Genomic DNA, 18,553 nt, shown 5'->3' on the forward strand with positions numbered 1-18,553 from the left:
TTCTTCTTTGCGTTCAAGGGTCGAGTGGAGATCGTGAACGGCGAGCTCTCTATTCACAAGCTGCAGCCCGTGGACTCGGGAATGTACCAGTGTGTGGCGGAAAATAAGTACGGCGCCATTTACTCCAATGCCGAACTCAAGATTTTAGGTACACACTTTTTTTTTTTTGCTCTATAACACCTTTTAAGTTTTTTGATCATGACGTCAGAATGTACAGAAGGCCGAGAAGGTCCTTCAGTGGAGTTTGGTCATGTGACATTTGCCAGCTGAGCTGTGATTGGTTGTGAGCCCCGAGCAACCGTGATGTCATTTTCAGTGGACAACAAGTTGCAAAATGGCCGCCACAAATATATTAGTCAGAATACGGTGAGGATTATTGTAAAGTTTTTGAGTTGACTTTCAATTTAAATACACAAGTCGAATGAGTCATAGGACTTCGGCGACTCGTAGCCAGAGATGGAAGACGATTTGAATCCAGCGAGACACGGTTAGGCTGGCTGTGTGTTGCTGCGCCATTTTCTCCTTGTCAGCTTGTATAGTGGAACGCAGCTGGTGACACCCATTCCCCTTTTCGTGCTCCCCCGAGGGAGGCTTTGATTTACTGTCAGTGTGGCATGCCCTTTTTGAAGGGGAATCGCTGGCATTTGGGACAATCAAAAGCACCTTTTTGTTCTCGCTTTTTTTTTTTTTTTTCTCGACTCCCTAAACAGGGTACAGACGCTTGCAACTGTGTCCTACTGTCCAGAAGATGTTAATGAAACTTTAACAAGACCTGACGAGGATGGATGGGATTTATAATCCGGTGACGCCCCCGCGCAAAAACTCAAGAGCGGCTAAAAAACAGTCGGTGGATGAACGATCACTCGAGGCCGGCTGTTGCTCGGCGCCGTGGGCCGCGTCAGCCCATTGCTGACAAGTGGTGGCCGACGCCACCGGCAGCAGGTCGCGCTCCGACTCTGATGAAAGCGCACAGACGTCAGCGCTGGCGAGCGGGCGTCCGCCGCTACGGCCCGGAAGACGGGAGGGTGGCATGGAACCGGTCGGCCGGGTCAGCCCGCAGCTACAGACGCGATTGGATTGTCATTGTGTTTAATGTCACTCGGGAAGTGTCACTCAGCATTTGAATAATGCTGGCTGACAAAGCCTCGCAGCCTGGACGTGGCCTTGATGTGTTGTAATACACATGATGAGGATGATGATGATGAAGATGCGGCCCCATTTCGCAATTACGCCTTCATTTCCAGTCTTGTGTACACAACAGGGTTGGAATAGCTTTTTTTTTTTTTTTTTCGTAATTTTTTATATTATTAATTTTGTTTTTATTTCATGTTGACTTTTTTTATTAATTTGATTTTAACTTGTTTTTTTTATTAGTTTTAGTAAAAAAAAAAAGAAAAGTAAATATTATGTAATTAAAGTAAATGACCTTGCTGAAACGACTGTTTGACAAAACCACGTCACTGCTTGGTGCCTCACAGCGTCGGCGCCCATCTTTGTTCCCAATCCGGTGCGAGTCATCGCCACGCTGGGCAAGGACGCGTCCATCGAGTGCAAACCTCGGGCATCGCCCAAGCCGCGGATCACGTGGAGGCGAGCCGATCGGAGGATACAGCCCACCAAAAGGTAGGCGGGAATTTTTAATGAGGCCCCTTTTATTAAAACACTGACTCCACTATTATAAAATGTAATTTTTAGAATGATTTTATCGGGCTGTAATTTCAATTCATTTCAAAAGGGAAATATTAATTTATAATAATTTGATAATAATTTCCACCAACCGATAATTGTTTACTGACTGTTTTAGTAGCCACATCTGGCATCAAAAGTTTATTTTAATTTCCCTAGGTTAAAATATTCATAAAGTCGAGAAAAGTTTGCCTCTCGCCATATTTTCACTTCGTTATTTTTTAAAGCGTTCCCCCCACGGCAAGGGCCTTAGGAGGCGTGCCGGTTTTATTAGTGTGACTGAAATGAAGTGTCAGTGTGAAACAAAACACTGCTGTTGCTACTTCAGAGACTCCCCCCCTCCCTCGCGGAGCCCACGATTGCATTCGGCGCTCTCGTGCACGTTGAGGCGTGGTCCTTTCACCGGGAGCATCCGTCGGGCTCCGTCAATCAAAGTGAGCGACGTTGTGAAAAATGTGTACCCGTCAGCGTCGGGACATTTTCTGTTTACCCGGCGAGATTCCGACCCGGCTTGATGATCAAAATCCTCCGGAGTGTCGCTGCTCACGTGTCAAAAGTTCCTTTGACGCGGTCATTTGAACAGAAATATGTCATCTCTAAAATAGTCAGAAGAGGGAATCGAGCTGTTTTTTGAACTCACCGCCGCTGCAGAAGATTGCCTTTTTGGCTTTGCGGAGTGTGCGAGCCTATAAAATGATGATTAATGACTCGGGCTCGCCTGAACCCGATAAAGCCTCGAAGGCATTCGTCAAAGCTGCAAATCTATTTTTCTGTGGCAGCCGCGGGAAAAGTTGTACCTGCGATCGGGCTCTTATCTGACCCCGAGATAAAGTCAAGTGTTCTGGGAGCAGAAAACTCTTCTGAATTTTACCCCTGAAGCAGACTTTGCCAACTTCTTTCAGATTGAGACACGCATTACAAACAACCAATCACAGCGCACCGGTTTTCTGAAGCTGAGCCGTGATTGGTTGTGACAGCAAGTGGCAAAATGGCCGCCCCCTGAGATGAATAAAAACGGCTAGATTTTGCCGCTTAACAGAACGTCACGTTTATACTCGTGTATAAATAAATGCAACATTTTATTGTAAAGAAAATTTACGGGGGTTGACGTCCCCTTTAAGTTTTTGGCCTACATAATACAAATACGTTCAGAAATGAAGTAAACTCAAAAGTTTGCCAGTTGTTGCCGACCGAGGACGGCTCCTTCGCGACCCCGTCACTCTGCTGGGACGAAATCAATAGGCGGCGCTTTAAAAAGGTCAGTCCTGATCCAGCGTGTGATAAAGGTGATTCCTATCTGGAAACAAAAGCGGCCCGGCGTTCAGGTGTTGACCCGACCCGACAGCGGCAAAGATTTTCTGACATTGGCCTTTGTAGAGCGGCGAGGTTTACGGACGGCGAGGCCATCGTTCTTTTACGGGGTGAATCGAAAAGGCCCGCCCGCGTTTATCTGTCATTGACAGCTGTCCCGACTTAATGAAGGTGCGTAATTAACATGGATTTCCGCTAATGTTCAAGCTTTTTGTTGCCTAAACACAAAGTATTAATCCTTTTTTTCGTAGACAATGATGGGTATGGGTTTTTTTTTTTCCTCGGTGAGAAACGGGTCAATGCGGCTTTTAAATCTTCATCATTCTTGCTGAATGCCATGCCTCCATTTTGTACACCTGGGACAGGTCGCCAGTCAATCACGGAACAAAACAATATAAACAAAACAACCTTTCAGTCAAATTCACTAAGAAATCTTTAATGAGTGTCTCGGAAGGAACTGACAGCCATGGATTTGTTATTTGATACGTAACTAAAACTTAGATACTCTCTTTTTTCAAATAGGTCACCTCTAAATTGTGATTGTTTGCTTTAAATATCCTACGCTCAGCTCAATTTGCATGTCCCGAGTAGGCGCCGGTCGCCGTCTCGTCCTCTGTATGTCGACGTCCTTGTGGGGGGGACGTGAATTTCCTAATGCCCTCGTTTGAAAAATGTCTCCCTGGCTGCAGATTGCCTCGCTTGTCATGATTCGGTCACGCCTTCCCGGCGTCCTCTTTGCCAATTTCAATGAGCTTCGCGCATTACGAAGGGAGGGGGCCGTTGAGATTTAAATGCCAAACAATGTTAATTAATTTGAATGGCATCGATGACTCACGAGCCTGAAATAGATAACGAGAAAAATCTTTTTTTCCTGCGCTGGGTGGATGTAATTCACACGTGCAAGTCATAAAGTCTAAATCTCGAACCTTCAAGTCCCAAGTTACTGTTGTCAATTCAAATGGAGTCATTACTCCAGTTAAAAAAATCTGTGCTGTCACAAAATATTGTCACACATTAGCTACTTTGAGTATCCATACTTAATTTTTATATTTGTTATTTGCGATGCCAAAGCTGCTAGCAAGACCAAGCTAGCATTAGCTTCTTATTGTGAAATAAGCTAAGTAAAACGCAAAAATCATCCAATTTAAAAAATAATTTAATTGTAAACGCCAAATTCTAAATCATACGACCGTAGTCCCCCACTTGTTCTTTCTGTGCCCATTCTTCAGCAAACATTCAGCGCGTCCTTCAGCGGGTACTTAGGAGTCTCGGCATGCTCACCTGTTTGTTTTTCCCGTCGATTACACTTCGCCGTCTCCCGAGAGGACGCGGCGGTGAAATGCGAGACTCGCTTTTGACAGCTTTTGTTAGGCGGGATGCATGAGTGTAACGCTCCGCCGTACGTTGATTTGAAAAAGAACTGCCATGTTCTTGAAAAAGAATCACTCCCCACCCCCCCGGCCGGAATTGATAGTCAGGCGACGGATGCGCCGCTTTTGTTCTCGACCTCAAAGGCAAAAAGCGGTTGAAGTCAAAGTGTCGTTAACGGATTTTTTTTTTTTTTCACCCGCCAACCCCCATGACTAAAACGTTCCGAGCGTCGCCTCTATCTGGAGAAACATCTGCGCTTTAAATCCTCCGGAGATGCGAGCCAACTCACAGCGTTACCTGCGGGTCAGCCTCATTAACATATTTAAATTGCTCATTGATCTGCAGCGAAAGGCTTTCATGCCAATCTTGCGTCACCATCAATAAAGCAAACATGTTGCAATCGTATTTACATCCAGTGCACTTCCCCGAGCGTCACCATAGCGATGAGCGACGGGTGTTGTTGCTGTGCGGCAGGTTGATGCTGTTGAGGAACAACACTCTGAGGATCGTCAACGCCAGCCGCGCCGATGAAGGCGACTACGTGTGCCGGGCGGAGAATCAGCTGGGCTGGGCCGAGATGACGGCCACGCTCTGGGTGAAAGGTAAGCGACGCCCCGGCGGGTGGCGGCACGCTCCGTCGAGTTTCTACTCGACCTGACGACTGATGACATCACAGCCGCTCCGTCTGAGGTGACAGTGCAGCAGCTTTGTGCTTGCAGAGGCCATGCGTGTGGAGCTGAGCCCCAACCGGGTGGAGGTGACGGTGGGCGAGAGCGTGGTGCTGAGCTGCAAGGCCACGCACGACACCTCGCTGGACGTCTCCTTCCAGTGGCTGTTCAACCACAAGCCAATCAGCTTCCAGCAGGGCGGCGGCCATTTTGAGTACATCCAGACCGTCCGAGCCAAAGTAAGCAGAAACAAGATCGTGGAAATTTATCTTGCCGGGGTGGGAGTTTGAAAGACTTTCTTCCAACTTGCGCAATACAGGATGTAACTCACTCCCGTCTCTGGTGGCATGCAGGAAATGCAGAAGCCTCGTCTTAAAGTCACATCTGTCCCGACAAGTCATTGTCTCACCATCAAACGACATTGAGCAGCAGCAGCTCGCTCCCTCCCTGTTGGCGGGCGGCAGAGACGCACGCTCTGCACTTTTAATCGGCAGCCGCGAAAGGAGCTCGCGTGGCTTTGTAGCCTTCGGCACTTCTTATTTCCCACAGCAAAAAGGAAGAAGGGGCGGCGGGGGGGGGCAGGTACCGGCGGCTGAATTTAACAGGAACCCTTTTTTTTCCCTGCCGCTTGAGCTCTAACATGTAAAGGCATCGCACGCTTTCCTTTCAAGCACATTTCGAATCCTTCTCATGTCTGACTTGTATGTCTTTGCAGCAGTCGTCCACGGTGGATTTGATGATTAGGAGCATTTTGCTGAAGCACGCTGGCAAGTACGGCTGCAGGGCCCAGACCAGCGCCGACACCATCGGCGCCGAGGCCCAACTACTTGTTCGAGGTGAGCCGCTTTCAAGTCGCAAAATCGGATTGGCGCTACGAAAAGAATAAAGTTGAAATTATTATTAAAATGATTACATACGGCCATGTGACCGCGGGATGATGGTGCCGTTGCTCCAGATCGGTTTTGAAACGGCAGCCTGGCACATTCCGAGCGTCTTCTCATTTGTCAGTGAGCCACTTTTACGGTCACCTTCTATCGGGACACCTTGCCGGCGACACAGCACATTTGCCTTTTCGTCGGAGAGAACGCCAGCTGTTCGCTCCACCTCACCTTTCCCTCGAGTCCTCGCGTTTGCCGCCACTAAACAAGACGGAGGTAAACATATGTTGGCTTTTATTGGAACACGGCGAGTCCTGACACCTAAAAAGAAAAAAAAAAACAACGTTGGAGCATTTCTCTCTCAGATCAGCGCCGATTGTGTTTGCAGTTAAGTCGGCTTTGTTTTTCAGATTTCTGCTTTTCATGCTAATTCGTCTGTCTAATTGCCTTCGTGGAGCAGCTGCAAACTGTTACCGACCGGAATAGAATGTCGTTTGTGACTTCAATGGGTTCTGCAAAATTTTGCCTTTGTACAAGTGGTTGGCACATTTGCCTCGCAGCTCTGAGGTTCTGGGTTCCAATCCAGTTGTCCTGATGGCGTCTCTTCCACAACCTTAAAATGATGCAACCGCTCATCTCATGTCGGCTTCTCTCATTCTCAACCTCGCAGGTCCTCCTGGCCCTCCTGGTGTGGTCATCGTGGAGGAGATCAGCGAGACCAGCGCCACCCTGTCGTGGACCCGCGGCCTGGACAACCACAGTCCGATCAATACCTACCACCTGCAGGCCCGCAGCCCGTTTTCATTAGGATGGCAAACGGTCAAAACGGGTAATTCATACGGAACCTGCCATGCGAAACCTTTTGACTCCCGAACCAACTCATCAGAAGACATTTTAACAAGTTGAAAAAATAATTGGGGCTTGTATAATGTGCCATGCTTTGTATCTGCGAGTAACCTCTTTGGCCTCAATTAGGAGATAAAGCGTATCGGTGCTTGTTTAGTGCACATGCTGATTTTTTGTATTTTGGCACCAAAGGCATCAATTAGCATTAAAGTGTAGTCGGCTGTTAACAATTGATGAGAATTAGCTTCATCGTAATGCCGTCGTCCGTCGCGCAACAAATGGGTGAGATAACAAGAAGAGCTTTACAAAAGCTGAGCTCCGTGTGGAACTTTGGCGACGATGGATTGAATTGTGCTTTGGAAACAAATGTCAGAAATCGGGTTGTGACCACCCGGTGTTGGAAAACTAAAGATTTCATACTTTCTTTTGGCTACACTAAACAGTGGTGGGAAGTACACATTTTTGTTCTTGGATTCTTCAGTTCTATTTTTGCTCGTCGCAGACCCGGAACCCGTCACCGGGGACCTGGAGTCGGCCGTGGCCGTAGAACTCAACCCCTGGGTGGAGTACGAGTTCCGAGTCGTCGCCAGCAACGCCATCGGCACGGGAGATCCCAGCGCTCCTTCCCGAGGAGTCCGGACTAAAGAAGCTGGTACCCTTCAACCTCTGCTGCATATAAAATAGATTTTTTTTTTAAAGTGTGTCTTCAAGGTGTGTAATATGAAAACTTTCTTTTTTATACTCTTCAGTGCCCTCAGTGGCGCCGACGAATGTGAGTGGCGGGAATGGCCGCAGGCACGAACTGGTCATCTCCTGGGAGGTAAGCGCTGCAAAAATGTTATTTTATCTTTATTATTATTTCTTTTAATATTAATATTTGGGGCTGGAATGTCACCGTGACCACTGTGGCTTCAAAGAAACGTTTTATTTCCGTCCAACTATTGCGACTCACGTTTTTCACAAATGTCTTGAGAAACATAATTCAGTCGAGCGGGCCAATCAGGTGGCCACGTTTCAGCCCATTCCACCCCTTTCAGATCTGCGTTGGGAGCTCCTCGTGAATTCCACAGCCATGAATGTGACTTAATGGGTACGTGCAAGCTGCCGCCGCCGCCGCTGCTGCTAGCCGGGCCATTCATTAGCATTTGTCACTTTGTCTTACCTGGGAATACCTGTCACATATTGGGAGGGTAGAATGGAATTGGGGAGGGGGGGGGGATCAAGCGCACTTGATGGATGTCGCTGCCTCCAAAGCCTCGAAGGAAACGCTTGAACGATTTTGAACGTTTTGCAAAATAATCACAAGCGTTTACACTCCGCCGGGTTTGCTGTCGCGGAGAGTCGATGAGCGATGTCGCGTCCGTCTTGCAAGCGTCAAGAGTGGTCTCTAATTAAAACTCGGAGGAAAGTTTTTCACTGTGGGATGGAACCTTGACAAGAGTCTGGGGTTGTTACGCCTAAAAATGGATCTAAAATGAAAATAGAATGGCACTCGGTGGAGCGCAGAGCGGCACCGAGGCCCCGCCCATCCCCGTCCCGATCAGGGACACCATCACACACACGTGCACACACACACCTTCTGCATGTCAGAATTTTTATATTAAGGTTCTTGATTTATTCACAAGTAATGAAAGGGAAGAAGGATATGTATGGATTTAAAAAGTCTACACACCCTCGGTCAAATGCCAAGGGTATGTCCTAGAAATAAAGGAGAGCAAGACAAATAATTCCACAAATCCCCAAAACCGCTAAATTGTAAATGTTAAAAAAAAAAAAAAAGGTTTGTCACCCGATCCATATTTCGCTTCAGCAGTTCGACCGTACCACCCCAGCGAACCCTTTTATAAATGCGAAGGTAACAAAATAGCATTGAGCACGGCGTAATTAAAAGCAAAGACTGTCGAGATCGATTTGAGCAGAATGCAAAGCAGCGTTTTTATTCTAAACAAACACTATCAGGTGCGCGTGCCTGATTTACTGATAGAGTCGGACGAAGTTGCTGCGTCCCTGCGAGGCAAAATCAATAACAAATTAGCTCGGAATAAAAACAATAGTATTAGTATGGACACGCACTCGATATATGCTCGGCCGCTCGCAAACACAAAAGCTGTGACTTTATCCGTGTGTTACTTACAATGAATGTCAATGACAAAAGAGATTATTTTACTGAAAAATCTTCTGCGGGGGGCGGGGTCAAGACGGGGATATTTTCATTTCTTTTTGCAAAGAAACCCTGAGAGCCAGAGCAGCGTGCTAAAGCACGATTGTTTTCCGCCAGAGCAGAGGTAGAAGTGATTACTGTAATAAGACGCTCCCGTCCGAGATAAAGAGGATTATCTCATTGGGCCCAGGGGACGTTGAGCCGTGGCGCTATACACGAAATGTAATAAAGACGTTTGGAAAAAAAACAAAAAAACCAATGACATCTTCTGTATTTAACACAACCGCATCTTGTAGCTTTGAGCATCGAGGCTCACTTTGGTCACAGTTGACAAATGTGTTGACGAGGCGGTCGGTCCCCGCAGCCCACCTGGGACCCGCGATGAAGATGTAGTGAATATGCAATTGGGTGCCAGAAGAAGAAGGTGAAGAAAGCAGCGGGTCGGAACGGCTACGGATGAATCCGTCGATGTGTATTAATGTGTTTGCAATCTGCCGCTAAATCTAATCAATCTCACGGCAAGCGAAGAGGAAATTGACGGCAACTTCTCGCAGGCTCAACCCGCAGATGGGTTGGGAGTCGGCGGGTTACGGGGCCCGTCCCGATTGGCTATGAGCAAGGCCAAGAATTTGTAATTAAGACGGGTTGAAGGACACTCTGGCAAAAGGGGGAAAGGTGAACAGATGTGCAATCAAGTCGTTATTAAGTAGGGCCTGGCAGCCCAACTGCCACTGGGAGAAGAAGTGGAAACGTAGGCCGTGGAGGGGCGATGGGTGGAGGGGCGAGCGTCATCCAGATGGAATGGATGCCTGTTGGTGGCAATGACCGAGGCGCCGAGGAAACATATTGTTGGCTTAAGTCCAATTAGCATATTAATGCAGTGGTCCACTTTAAATTTAATTCGTTCCTTGACCACAACTCACTCGTACCTCGGATCAACTTTCTCCGTTGAAATTAATTCCTTACAGATACCCCAAAACATCACTAAAACATGGAGTTGTTTTTTTTTGTTTTTTTAGCGTGTATCATAGCTTCTCTTGCAATGGAATGAAAACAGCAGAGGCCCCAAGATTGAACCCTGTGGAACACCATGGACAGTAGGGCAGGTTTGTAGTCAGACAACTAAGGCTAAAACCAAAAGATAAAGTAATGTAGCATTGTTTGATTAAGTCAAAGCAAATTTGCTAGCACTGTGAGCTGCATCTGGATTAAAAGCACAAACTCTGGCGCACATATTCTGACATTTCAAAAGCTCCACGTGTTAAAATGTTTTTGGTATCGTAGAGGACCAGCAACGGGTGGTGGATGGACCTTTAAGATTGTGTCTGTACTACACTGCATCACACTGAGAGCTGTTTCTAATATTTTTCTTCCCTTTACCGGAGAAAGAACTCGATTTAGTACGTTGGGCGCAATCGGTGCTTTCCATTGGCCTTGGTGGAGGTTTTCACTCATGTGAGCGAGTGATAAGAAATATGAATGTGATGATGTCTCTCCACTCCGCCTCACTGTCATCCATAAATTTCACAAGCTCCTCTCTCTTGCAACCTCAACTGGTTTCCCGCCGGTGCGCTATTTCCTCCGGTCGTCGCTCAACACGTTTGGGAATAAATCAGCAGTGGGGGCCAGGTGATCGATGGAGGCCCTTATGAAAGGAGACGCGGCCCTTTTTGCCGGCGGCGGCGGCTCGTTGGGCAAGGCTTCTGCAATCATCTGCGGAAGGGTCGTCGACGGCCGGCTGGCCGGACGGCGTTGGAGCGGGATGAATGACTAAACAGTCGGCTGCTTTTCCACGGGGGCGTCCATTAGGGTTGGCCTCACAGTCACCGAGCCCATTAGCGCTTGGTCGGGAGTTATCAGGCGCTGTCCACGTGTGCCCACTGGAGTCTCGGAATAGTTTTTTGTCCTTTGACAGCCTACACAAGTATCTACTTTATTTATCAGTCCGCATATAAATTATTTATGCCAGGAATGGTAAAACCCAGAACAGGCTAAAGTCTTTCTGACCCAGGAGCATGATCCACTCTGGGCCGGATTTATGAAAAGCTTTGACAGGCGCAAACTTGATTTTGGAAGCTGATGTAGCAACTGGGCGCATTCCGGATTGTGCCTGCCAAATATGCTAAATTGCCGTTGTGGGAGGAGTATATGCAAATCTTGTCGATGAAATTAGCAGAGGGAATGAGATTGATCAAACCTGATGCAAAATGCGCTGGCTGCATTTTTTGTGTCAGGTGAAATTAAAGTAAGGCGTGTTTGCAAGAAGTACACAATATTTTCGAAACGCCACGAACAAAAATTGTCTGTTCGGAAAAGCAATTTCGGAGCTTGTGAATGATTGAACCCCATCGAGACCCGAGCCGTAATGCTCTGTCCACGTGGCTGCCCCACGCCGTCGGTTCACGCCGCTTCTAAAAGCTTCACCGGCCGGCCCGTAATGATCCACTTTGATGACAGCTCATTTAGCTCTGCTGATCATCCCGGTAATGAGCGCGGTCACGGTGATTGGTCATCGCCTTTTCATCCACCGCCATTAGCGCCGGGGAGGATGCGGCTCATTTGAGCCAGAAGCCGATTCACTTTGAAACGGCCGAGCTGTTTGTATGATTTTGATTCGTATTTTTCATTTCCTACTTAAAGTGCATTTTGGAACCAAGTCTAAACCCGAATGCAAGTACTTGATAGAAAAAAAGTTGCCATGTCATCGTGTTGCGACCGACGAGGCGGCTCGTCACTAAAGGGCTCCAAGTTCGATCCCCCCGTTACGCTTTTCGTGTATTCCTTCCAGAGGAACCGAGTTGAAATTGTGTAAAACACATGCAAATGTGAATCGGTGGCGCTTCAAGTCACTCTTGATTAATATTAATATTGGCTGTCACGCACCGTCATTAAAACATATTCCATTAAACGTAAAATGGCGGCGGCTCCTTTCCATATATCGCATTTAGCCAGGCCCTTAAGCCGCACGGCTCGCATTAATTAATTGAATTCCGTCCTAATGAATTGCCGTTTGATTGGATGGAGTTGCTGGAAGACAACTCGAGAGGGGGGGGCACACCAGCCGTCATCCAAAAGAAGAAGAAGAAAAAAAAAGTCCTCCTGTCAGGGAAGCCGGGAGACAAATGTCTCGCTGCAAATGTGCCGCCGAGCCGCTCGCCTTGCGACAGACGGCGGCTTTATGAACACTGGCGGCGAATTACAGTAAACGGAGAGGAAATTGCTCCAGATGACAAAAGTTTGTTACTTCAGTGGTTCTTCCAAAAGTGAAACTGCTCAATGTGTGTTTCCGTTTTAAATTGGTTAAAAAAAAAAAGTGGCAATATGAGTTTTGTGGTTTTTTTTTTAAATAGACAAAATAGATCTTCATGATTTCATGGTTGTTGTGGTCTCACAGTAAAATAATTGAAAATAATTATATTTTTAAAAAAAATCTTTTTGTGCTTTCTTTCCGTTCCAGCCCGTGTCTGAGGAGTTCCAAAACGGCGAGGGCTTCGGCTACATCGTGGCCTTCCGCGCCAACGGCACCCGCGGCTGGAAGGAGAAGATGGTGACGTCGGCTGACTCCACCACGTACAAGTACCGCGACGAGACCTTCCCGCCGCTGACGCCCTTCGAGGTCAAAGTGGGCGTGTACAACAACAAGGGCGACGGGCCCTTCAGCCCGGTCGTCGTCATCTACTCGGCCGAGGGCGGTGAGCTCAAACTTGTGTCTTATTATTTTTGGAAAGAAAGAAAAAAAAAAAAAAAACTGTCAATATGTGTGCGTGTGCAGAGCCCAGAGAGGCGCCGTCCGACGTGAAAGCTTACGCAATCTCGGCTTCGCAAATAAGAGTCACGTGGAGGCCGCCCAACCCCGGACCCGGAAGACCTAAAGGATATGAGGTGCACTTACGCTCAGATGAATCAAGCAGACACTTCATTAGGTACACCGCGCACGTTATGTGACTGGAGTCCCTTGTACTAGACTTAAGTTGACAGTTTTAAGACTTCATTGCCTGACTTGGACTTTTTTTTGTAGATGGTTGTTGACAGGAGTTAGAAAGAATCTCAAGTGTTTGGAATCATTCACACCTTCTCCCGTTGAGATTCAAATTGAAATTTTAACCGTGACCAGGTGAGCTGCTGGAAAGAGTCCGAGAAGGAGGACTCCGGCTGGACGCAGAAAACCACAAAGAACGAGACCTCCCTGCTCCTGGGGGGCTTGGAAGGGAACAGCCAGTACGTGCTCACCGTCAAAGGCTTCAACAACATCGGGCAAGGACCCGCCAGTGCCTCCGTCATGGCCAAGACCAGGAAAGCCCGTAGGTTCAAGCACACCAATTACCCCGCCCCCCTTTTTTTTTTTTTTCCTCATGCTGATGGTTTTTTTTTTTCCTTTGTGGCTCTTCAGCGCCCGTGCAGCCTCCAGGCAACCTGCAATGGATTCAAGAGGGCAACAACGTGTCTTTAAGCTGGGACCCCGTAAAGGCCAAGGAAAACGAATCCGACGTCATCGGCTACATGGTAACCGGCCCGTTTTTCCGCGTCGACGTAAAATCCACACGCGTGAAAAGGCCTCTGGTGTGGCTGCAGGTGTTACTCAAGCAGGAGGGCCGAGGCCACAACCAGGTGACCCGCACCATCAACCCGTCCACCACGCTGTCGCTTCCCGAGGGCGGCACGTACGTCATCGAAGTGCGAGCCCTTAGCGAGGGCGGAGACGGGGCGGTCAGCTCGCAAATTCGACTCGTCACCTCTTCCGGTAGGCTGCCGCGCTCGCTCGCCGTTCGTTTGCTAGCTTTAATTTTAATGAATAAAATAATTCCTTTCCTACTCAACTAAAAGTAAAGAAGTACAGACTCTGAAAAAGCAAAACTGAACTTTTTACTCTCAATCATTAACAATTTTGATACAGCAGTTAGCATGCTAGCATAGCTCCATGCTAGCCGTTGTAATTAAGCAAGCCAAGCTCTTGCCTGAACAAAGTTTTCTTTGGCTAATGCTCTTTTAATTACCTCGCCCACACTCACAACCCTTCACGGACACGCTCGGCCAATTAACCTGCTAGCGGCACGTCGGCGAGACAAGACCGCCCAGCAGATGTTTTATCCTCGTGGCCGCTTAACTGGCTGCATTGTTTGTACCCGTAATTACTTGGACAATGACACAGTTGTCTCAACACACACACACAACACAAAATACGTTTGGAAATGTAGTGCAGACGTTCAGCTTCCATCCAACTCCTCCAATCAAATAATTGACTTGCTTTAAAATTGGGCTGTCTAAAAAAAATATATATATGTAAAAATGCGCCCTCATTCTCATCCAAGTCAAAATGGCGCCGGCTATAAACAAAGGCTAAAAAATACTTTGTCGTAAATGTGACTACTCCTATCTCCCCCCCCCCCCCCCCCCCCCCCTTTTTTTCCTGCCAGGTGTGCGAGCAAAGAGCGGCGAGTGCAAAGCGAACCTGGCGTGGCCCGCGTTGCTCTTGGTTCTGCTGGTGCCTTCAGCGTCCTGGTGAGGCCGCTTCACACTCATGCTTTTTGATCGGAGAGGAATGGATTCGGCCTTTCTTTTTTGGGGGAATTCCCTTTGACGCCGCCGCGGAGGAGGAAAGGTCCGGACGGAGGGGGGTTGAGTCATCTCGTCACCCGTTTAGTTTCGTGTCCAACATCGCGCTAGTGTTGTGCTGTCGTGTGTTATGCGAGGAGGGAGTTTTTTTTTTTTTTTTTATAAAGTGCTCGTCTCATTGACTCCCGGGGTCTGCGGAGCACGAAAACTTCATGGAAAAATGCAGCAGAAGCACGAGCAGAATCATCTGGGACGTTCGCATCGCCCGCCCCCACACCGCCTCTTTCCTCGGGCGGCAGAAAACTCTAATTTCTTTTTTGGTTTATTGACCATACAAGGACAACTCGGACTACTTTTCGAAACTTGCTTTTTGTACACGGTGTTACCTTTTAGAGAAGAAGACGGTGGCGTGTGTCAGCTTCGTTTCTGTTGGTAGCAGCGCTTCGGTGGTCACGTTGATGGAAGTACAGTAGGCAGAAGTAGCGACTCCTGGTGACCAATAAATGTGATGTCTATTTTTAAAATCATGACTTCTTGTCATCTATTTTGTTCGGGTCGGAATGCCACGCGGCGCAAAATGTTTGAAATCAATCTCTTTGCTGCGCTCGTATCAAAATGAAAGTAACAAAATCACTCGGCGATGTTGTCGTCGTTCCAAACACAAAAGACTTCCAAAGTGGAGCCGATGGACGGGGACCTTTTCTCGCTGGCCCTTGTTGCAGCTGACTTTAAATGTCAGCACTCAGACACGGCAAACATTTAATTTGTCACACGGCGCTGCCATTTCATTTGCCAACATCCCGTGCGGGAGCCAAACGGGACCCGCGCCAACATCACTTCCCTCTCCGAGCTGACTGAGAGGCGGCGTAAATACGTGCGGCCAACTTGCTTCGCAATCCTCCACCTTGCCGTCCCAACCATCCAAATTACCCAAGATAGAATTTTTTTTCAACTTTCTCCAAGAAGCACAGCTCAGCAGGTCGACCACTCGGGAGCCGCATTGCTCCGAGCGCTTTTTTTGTATTTTGGTTCACTAGGAGGACATTGATGCTAAGGTGCTCCAACTTGTGTCTGGACTGCACAAACATTGATTTATTTTTACGTATTCATTTTTTATGATTGTTTTTGTTGCTTTCGGACACACGCACGCAGCCAAGCGCTCGTGTTGCAACCTTTAATTATTCATGCAGCTGTTGTCTGTGTTGGCACATGTGATTTATGATAATGGATTGTGTTTTCTGCAAGGGAGAGCCACGAGCTAGCGTGTCAGCAATTAATGCTAGCCGTGCATTTATGTGTGTGTGTGTGTGTGTGTGTGGTTAGAATGTCAGACCATTTCACACCACCGCATTAGCTGAGTTTACAACTTGGATAAGCGCAAAACATGATTTTGGCGCATGCTAGTCCTGCGGGCTTAGCAGCGGAGCTAACAAAAAGGTCAGAACAGACGATGGCTGGCTTTCAGCTGTTTAAAGTGGGATTGTTGTTGTTGTTTGGAGCGTTGCTTGCTCATGCTAATGCGCTTCTTCCTCCTCCGCGACGTTTGCTTTTTTCAGCCGCTCGCTGCTCGGGAATGAGAATTAGGGAGGCGCGCCATGTGCCGACTAATGTGAACAAAAGGATTAGCGCGGCAGCGGCGGCTTTGGAGCCGGAGTCAACACGCTGACTTTTTTGTTCTGTTTTTTTTTTCCCTGCCTTGCACCCGAGCGCTAATCATGGCCGTCTTAATTGAAGCCGTCTTGAGAGCTGTAAAGCGAGTGAAGCCCAGCGCGGGAAAATAAAAGCAACAGCGTGACCTGTTCGACTTTGGCATTCATTTATTTGCTTCAACTTGTGATTTGTGTACCTCAGCAACTTTTGCTTGCTTTTTGGAAAAAGTTTAGCTACCTCCCAATCGCGTACTCCGAGGTTGAATCTGTCTTTTTTTTCCGGCCTTCCGTTGCGGACTTTGTATCTGATAATGAGGACATTAAGGATGATGATTGAGAACATACTTGTTGAGGCAGGCCCTCGTTTGCGCGCAGAAATGCTTTCATTAACGCCTCGCTCTCGTCAACGATCGCCTCGCCTTTTTAATTGCAGCCACTATTAAAGTAGCAGCCAATTTAAAAGGCACCGCGCTCGCCGCCTCCTCGTAACCAAATTAAAGCGCAGAAGCGTCCTGCTGCGAGTCCTCATTAGGGAGGACATTCATGTGCAAATGTGTGAAAAGTAAAAAAAAAGCCCAATCTTTTCGGACACGCTGGCTTTTTTTTTTATTGAGACTCGGTTGCTTAGTATCGGCCTCTTGTTTTGCCCGTTGACTACAGATATGCACGTTACTAGTGTAACCAACATAAAAACTCGAATGCTGGTTTGTCGGTTTCCAATTAGTCTTATCAAAGGCTGTCTCTCCTTCATATGACGGGAAAAACTGAGCTCTACAACTGCACTTTTCATTGCGTACATGATTCGATTCACCTTTAACAAGCAGGTTGTACAACCAAAATAGACGCAGAGTGTCGCCAAGTTGAATGCTGGCGGATGGGTCTGAGTGCAAATCCCAGCAGGGGACGTTAAGAAGTTAGCTTTTGTTCTCAACTCAAAGGGGGGGGGGGGGGGGGGGGGGGGGGTGATGAAGATGAGAGAAGCCAGAGGGTACGGCGAAAATACAAAGTGACAAACAGAACTCGGTAAAAACACAAGTGGCAGGTGGCACACCAGAAGAAAGTGTGTTTTATCCTTTGTTTTTTTTTTTAGTTTCCATAGTCGTTGACAATTTTTTAATTTCTGTGTATTATTAGATTAAAAAGGAGAGTAGAAATGGTCATGTTATTGTCAAGAGGTATCACTGCAAAAACAAAAATTCTCAAATCAATTTGCTTCTATTTTAATCTTCATCAGCTACCATTTACTTAAATCTTTGAAGTATTCTTACAAAGATCTTTCAAACATTGCATCCATCTTAAAAATGTCAAACCTAAAAAAAATTACATTTTAAAAATCTGATGCGCTAAGGAAAAAGCAAAGCTATTTTTTAACTCTGTATCAACAAATAGATTAAGGGACACATCAAGCTATCTCTATTTCAAATTTGCTGCTGACCACTGTTACTTTGCAGACCCCCAAAGTACAGCTGGGGCCCCCGACCTCCATTTTGAGCATCTAGGGGATGCGAACATGGTGTTTCTTTTTTCAAGGACGGCCTCAGTGACTGGGTGGCCTTCCTACAAGAACCGAAACACAAAATGTGGAGGTGCCCTCGGTCTTTCAAGAAAAGGTAATCATCTCCCTCAAGGTCACGCTCGGAAGGGCGCACTTGCCGTCTGCCTGGACTGGAAATGCCGTTTTCTGGCCGCTAAATTACAAGCGTTCCTTGCAACCTTGCCTTCTGTCCGTCCTCTGCTCCGCTCAGCTTTTAAGACCTTAATAACAAGTGGATCTGAGCCTAATACCAAATGTTTTATTCATTGCCTTTAGATTCAGATGGATCAAAGTCTAATCTGTTCCTCTAATGCACTGGCTCCTCCGCGGATTGAACCGTCCTGACCTGTCGCCTGGCCGTCCAATCTGCAAGAAAAGGTAAACGTCGAGGTTTATCCTCAGGGGCAGCATCCGATTCACGGCTCGGCCCTTTTTTAAAAATTCTTTTTTTTTGCTGGACGCTCTCCAACAAAGCCAACCTTTGGCGGCGCTGACATATTGCCCGATTTAAAGGTTCCCCTGGCGGTCCGTCGAGCTGCAGGCGAGGATCAGCCGAGGCCGATCCGAGGGTTGCTTTAAACTGAAGCAGAGTTGTTAAACAGTCAAAGGGTCGCACTGTGCTCATCTGGCGGCTTCCTCTCCGCGGCCAATCTCTGCCATTAAATTGGCTTTTGTGAAAGCTCTGCAATTGGCCGTCCCTGCGCCGCACACCGGACAAGATATGACAACCAACAGCGGCAGCCGGCAGAGTGGTTATTCCCACAAGTCCAAACAAAAGCCAGGTACGCACATTTTGAACATCTGAACTGATTTGTCAGTGAGCCAACTCACACGACAATAAAAAAATGTCCAGGTTGGTTTTGGAGCATATTGCTCTTGTCTGATGCTATCTGCTC

The 18,553-nt window shown here is 47.5% G+C and overlaps 1 protein-coding gene across 2 annotated transcripts in view; it reads left to right on the forward strand.

Annotated features, from left to right (window-relative positions):
* The window catches only part of cntn5 (contactin 5), a 68,733-nt gene extending 53,732 nt beyond the window's left edge, over window positions 1-15,001 (forward strand). For both annotated transcript variants that reach the window (XM_049725256.1, XM_049725255.2), the window contains 14 exons: window positions 19-148; window positions 1,479-1,623; window positions 4,843-4,970; window positions 5,088-5,275; window positions 5,752-5,872; window positions 6,585-6,743; window positions 7,263-7,412; window positions 7,510-7,580; window positions 12,379-12,613; window positions 12,694-12,803; window positions 13,036-13,222; window positions 13,312-13,424; window positions 13,494-13,662; window positions 14,336-15,001. In XM_049725256.1, the coding sequence (XP_049581213.1) occupies window positions 19-148; window positions 1,479-1,623; window positions 4,843-4,970; window positions 5,088-5,275; window positions 5,752-5,872; window positions 6,585-6,743; window positions 7,263-7,412; window positions 7,510-7,580; window positions 12,379-12,613; window positions 12,694-12,803; window positions 13,036-13,222; window positions 13,312-13,424; window positions 13,494-13,662; window positions 14,336-14,424 (1,995 nt within the window). In that variant the 3' untranslated portion in view covers window positions 14,425-15,001. The remainder of the gene's footprint in view (window positions 1-18; window positions 149-1,478; window positions 1,624-4,842; window positions 4,971-5,087; window positions 5,276-5,751; window positions 5,873-6,584; window positions 6,744-7,262; window positions 7,413-7,509; window positions 7,581-12,378; window positions 12,614-12,693; window positions 12,804-13,035; window positions 13,223-13,311; window positions 13,425-13,493; window positions 13,663-14,335) is intronic.
* Window positions 15,002-18,553: the final 3,552 nt, after the last annotated feature.

This window comes from Syngnathus scovelli, chromosome 7, assembly GCF_024217435.2.
Source record: "Syngnathus scovelli strain Florida chromosome 7, RoL_Ssco_1.2, whole genome shotgun sequence".
NCBI classification, from domain to species: Eukaryota; Metazoa; Chordata; class Actinopteri; order Syngnathiformes; family Syngnathidae; genus Syngnathus; species Syngnathus scovelli.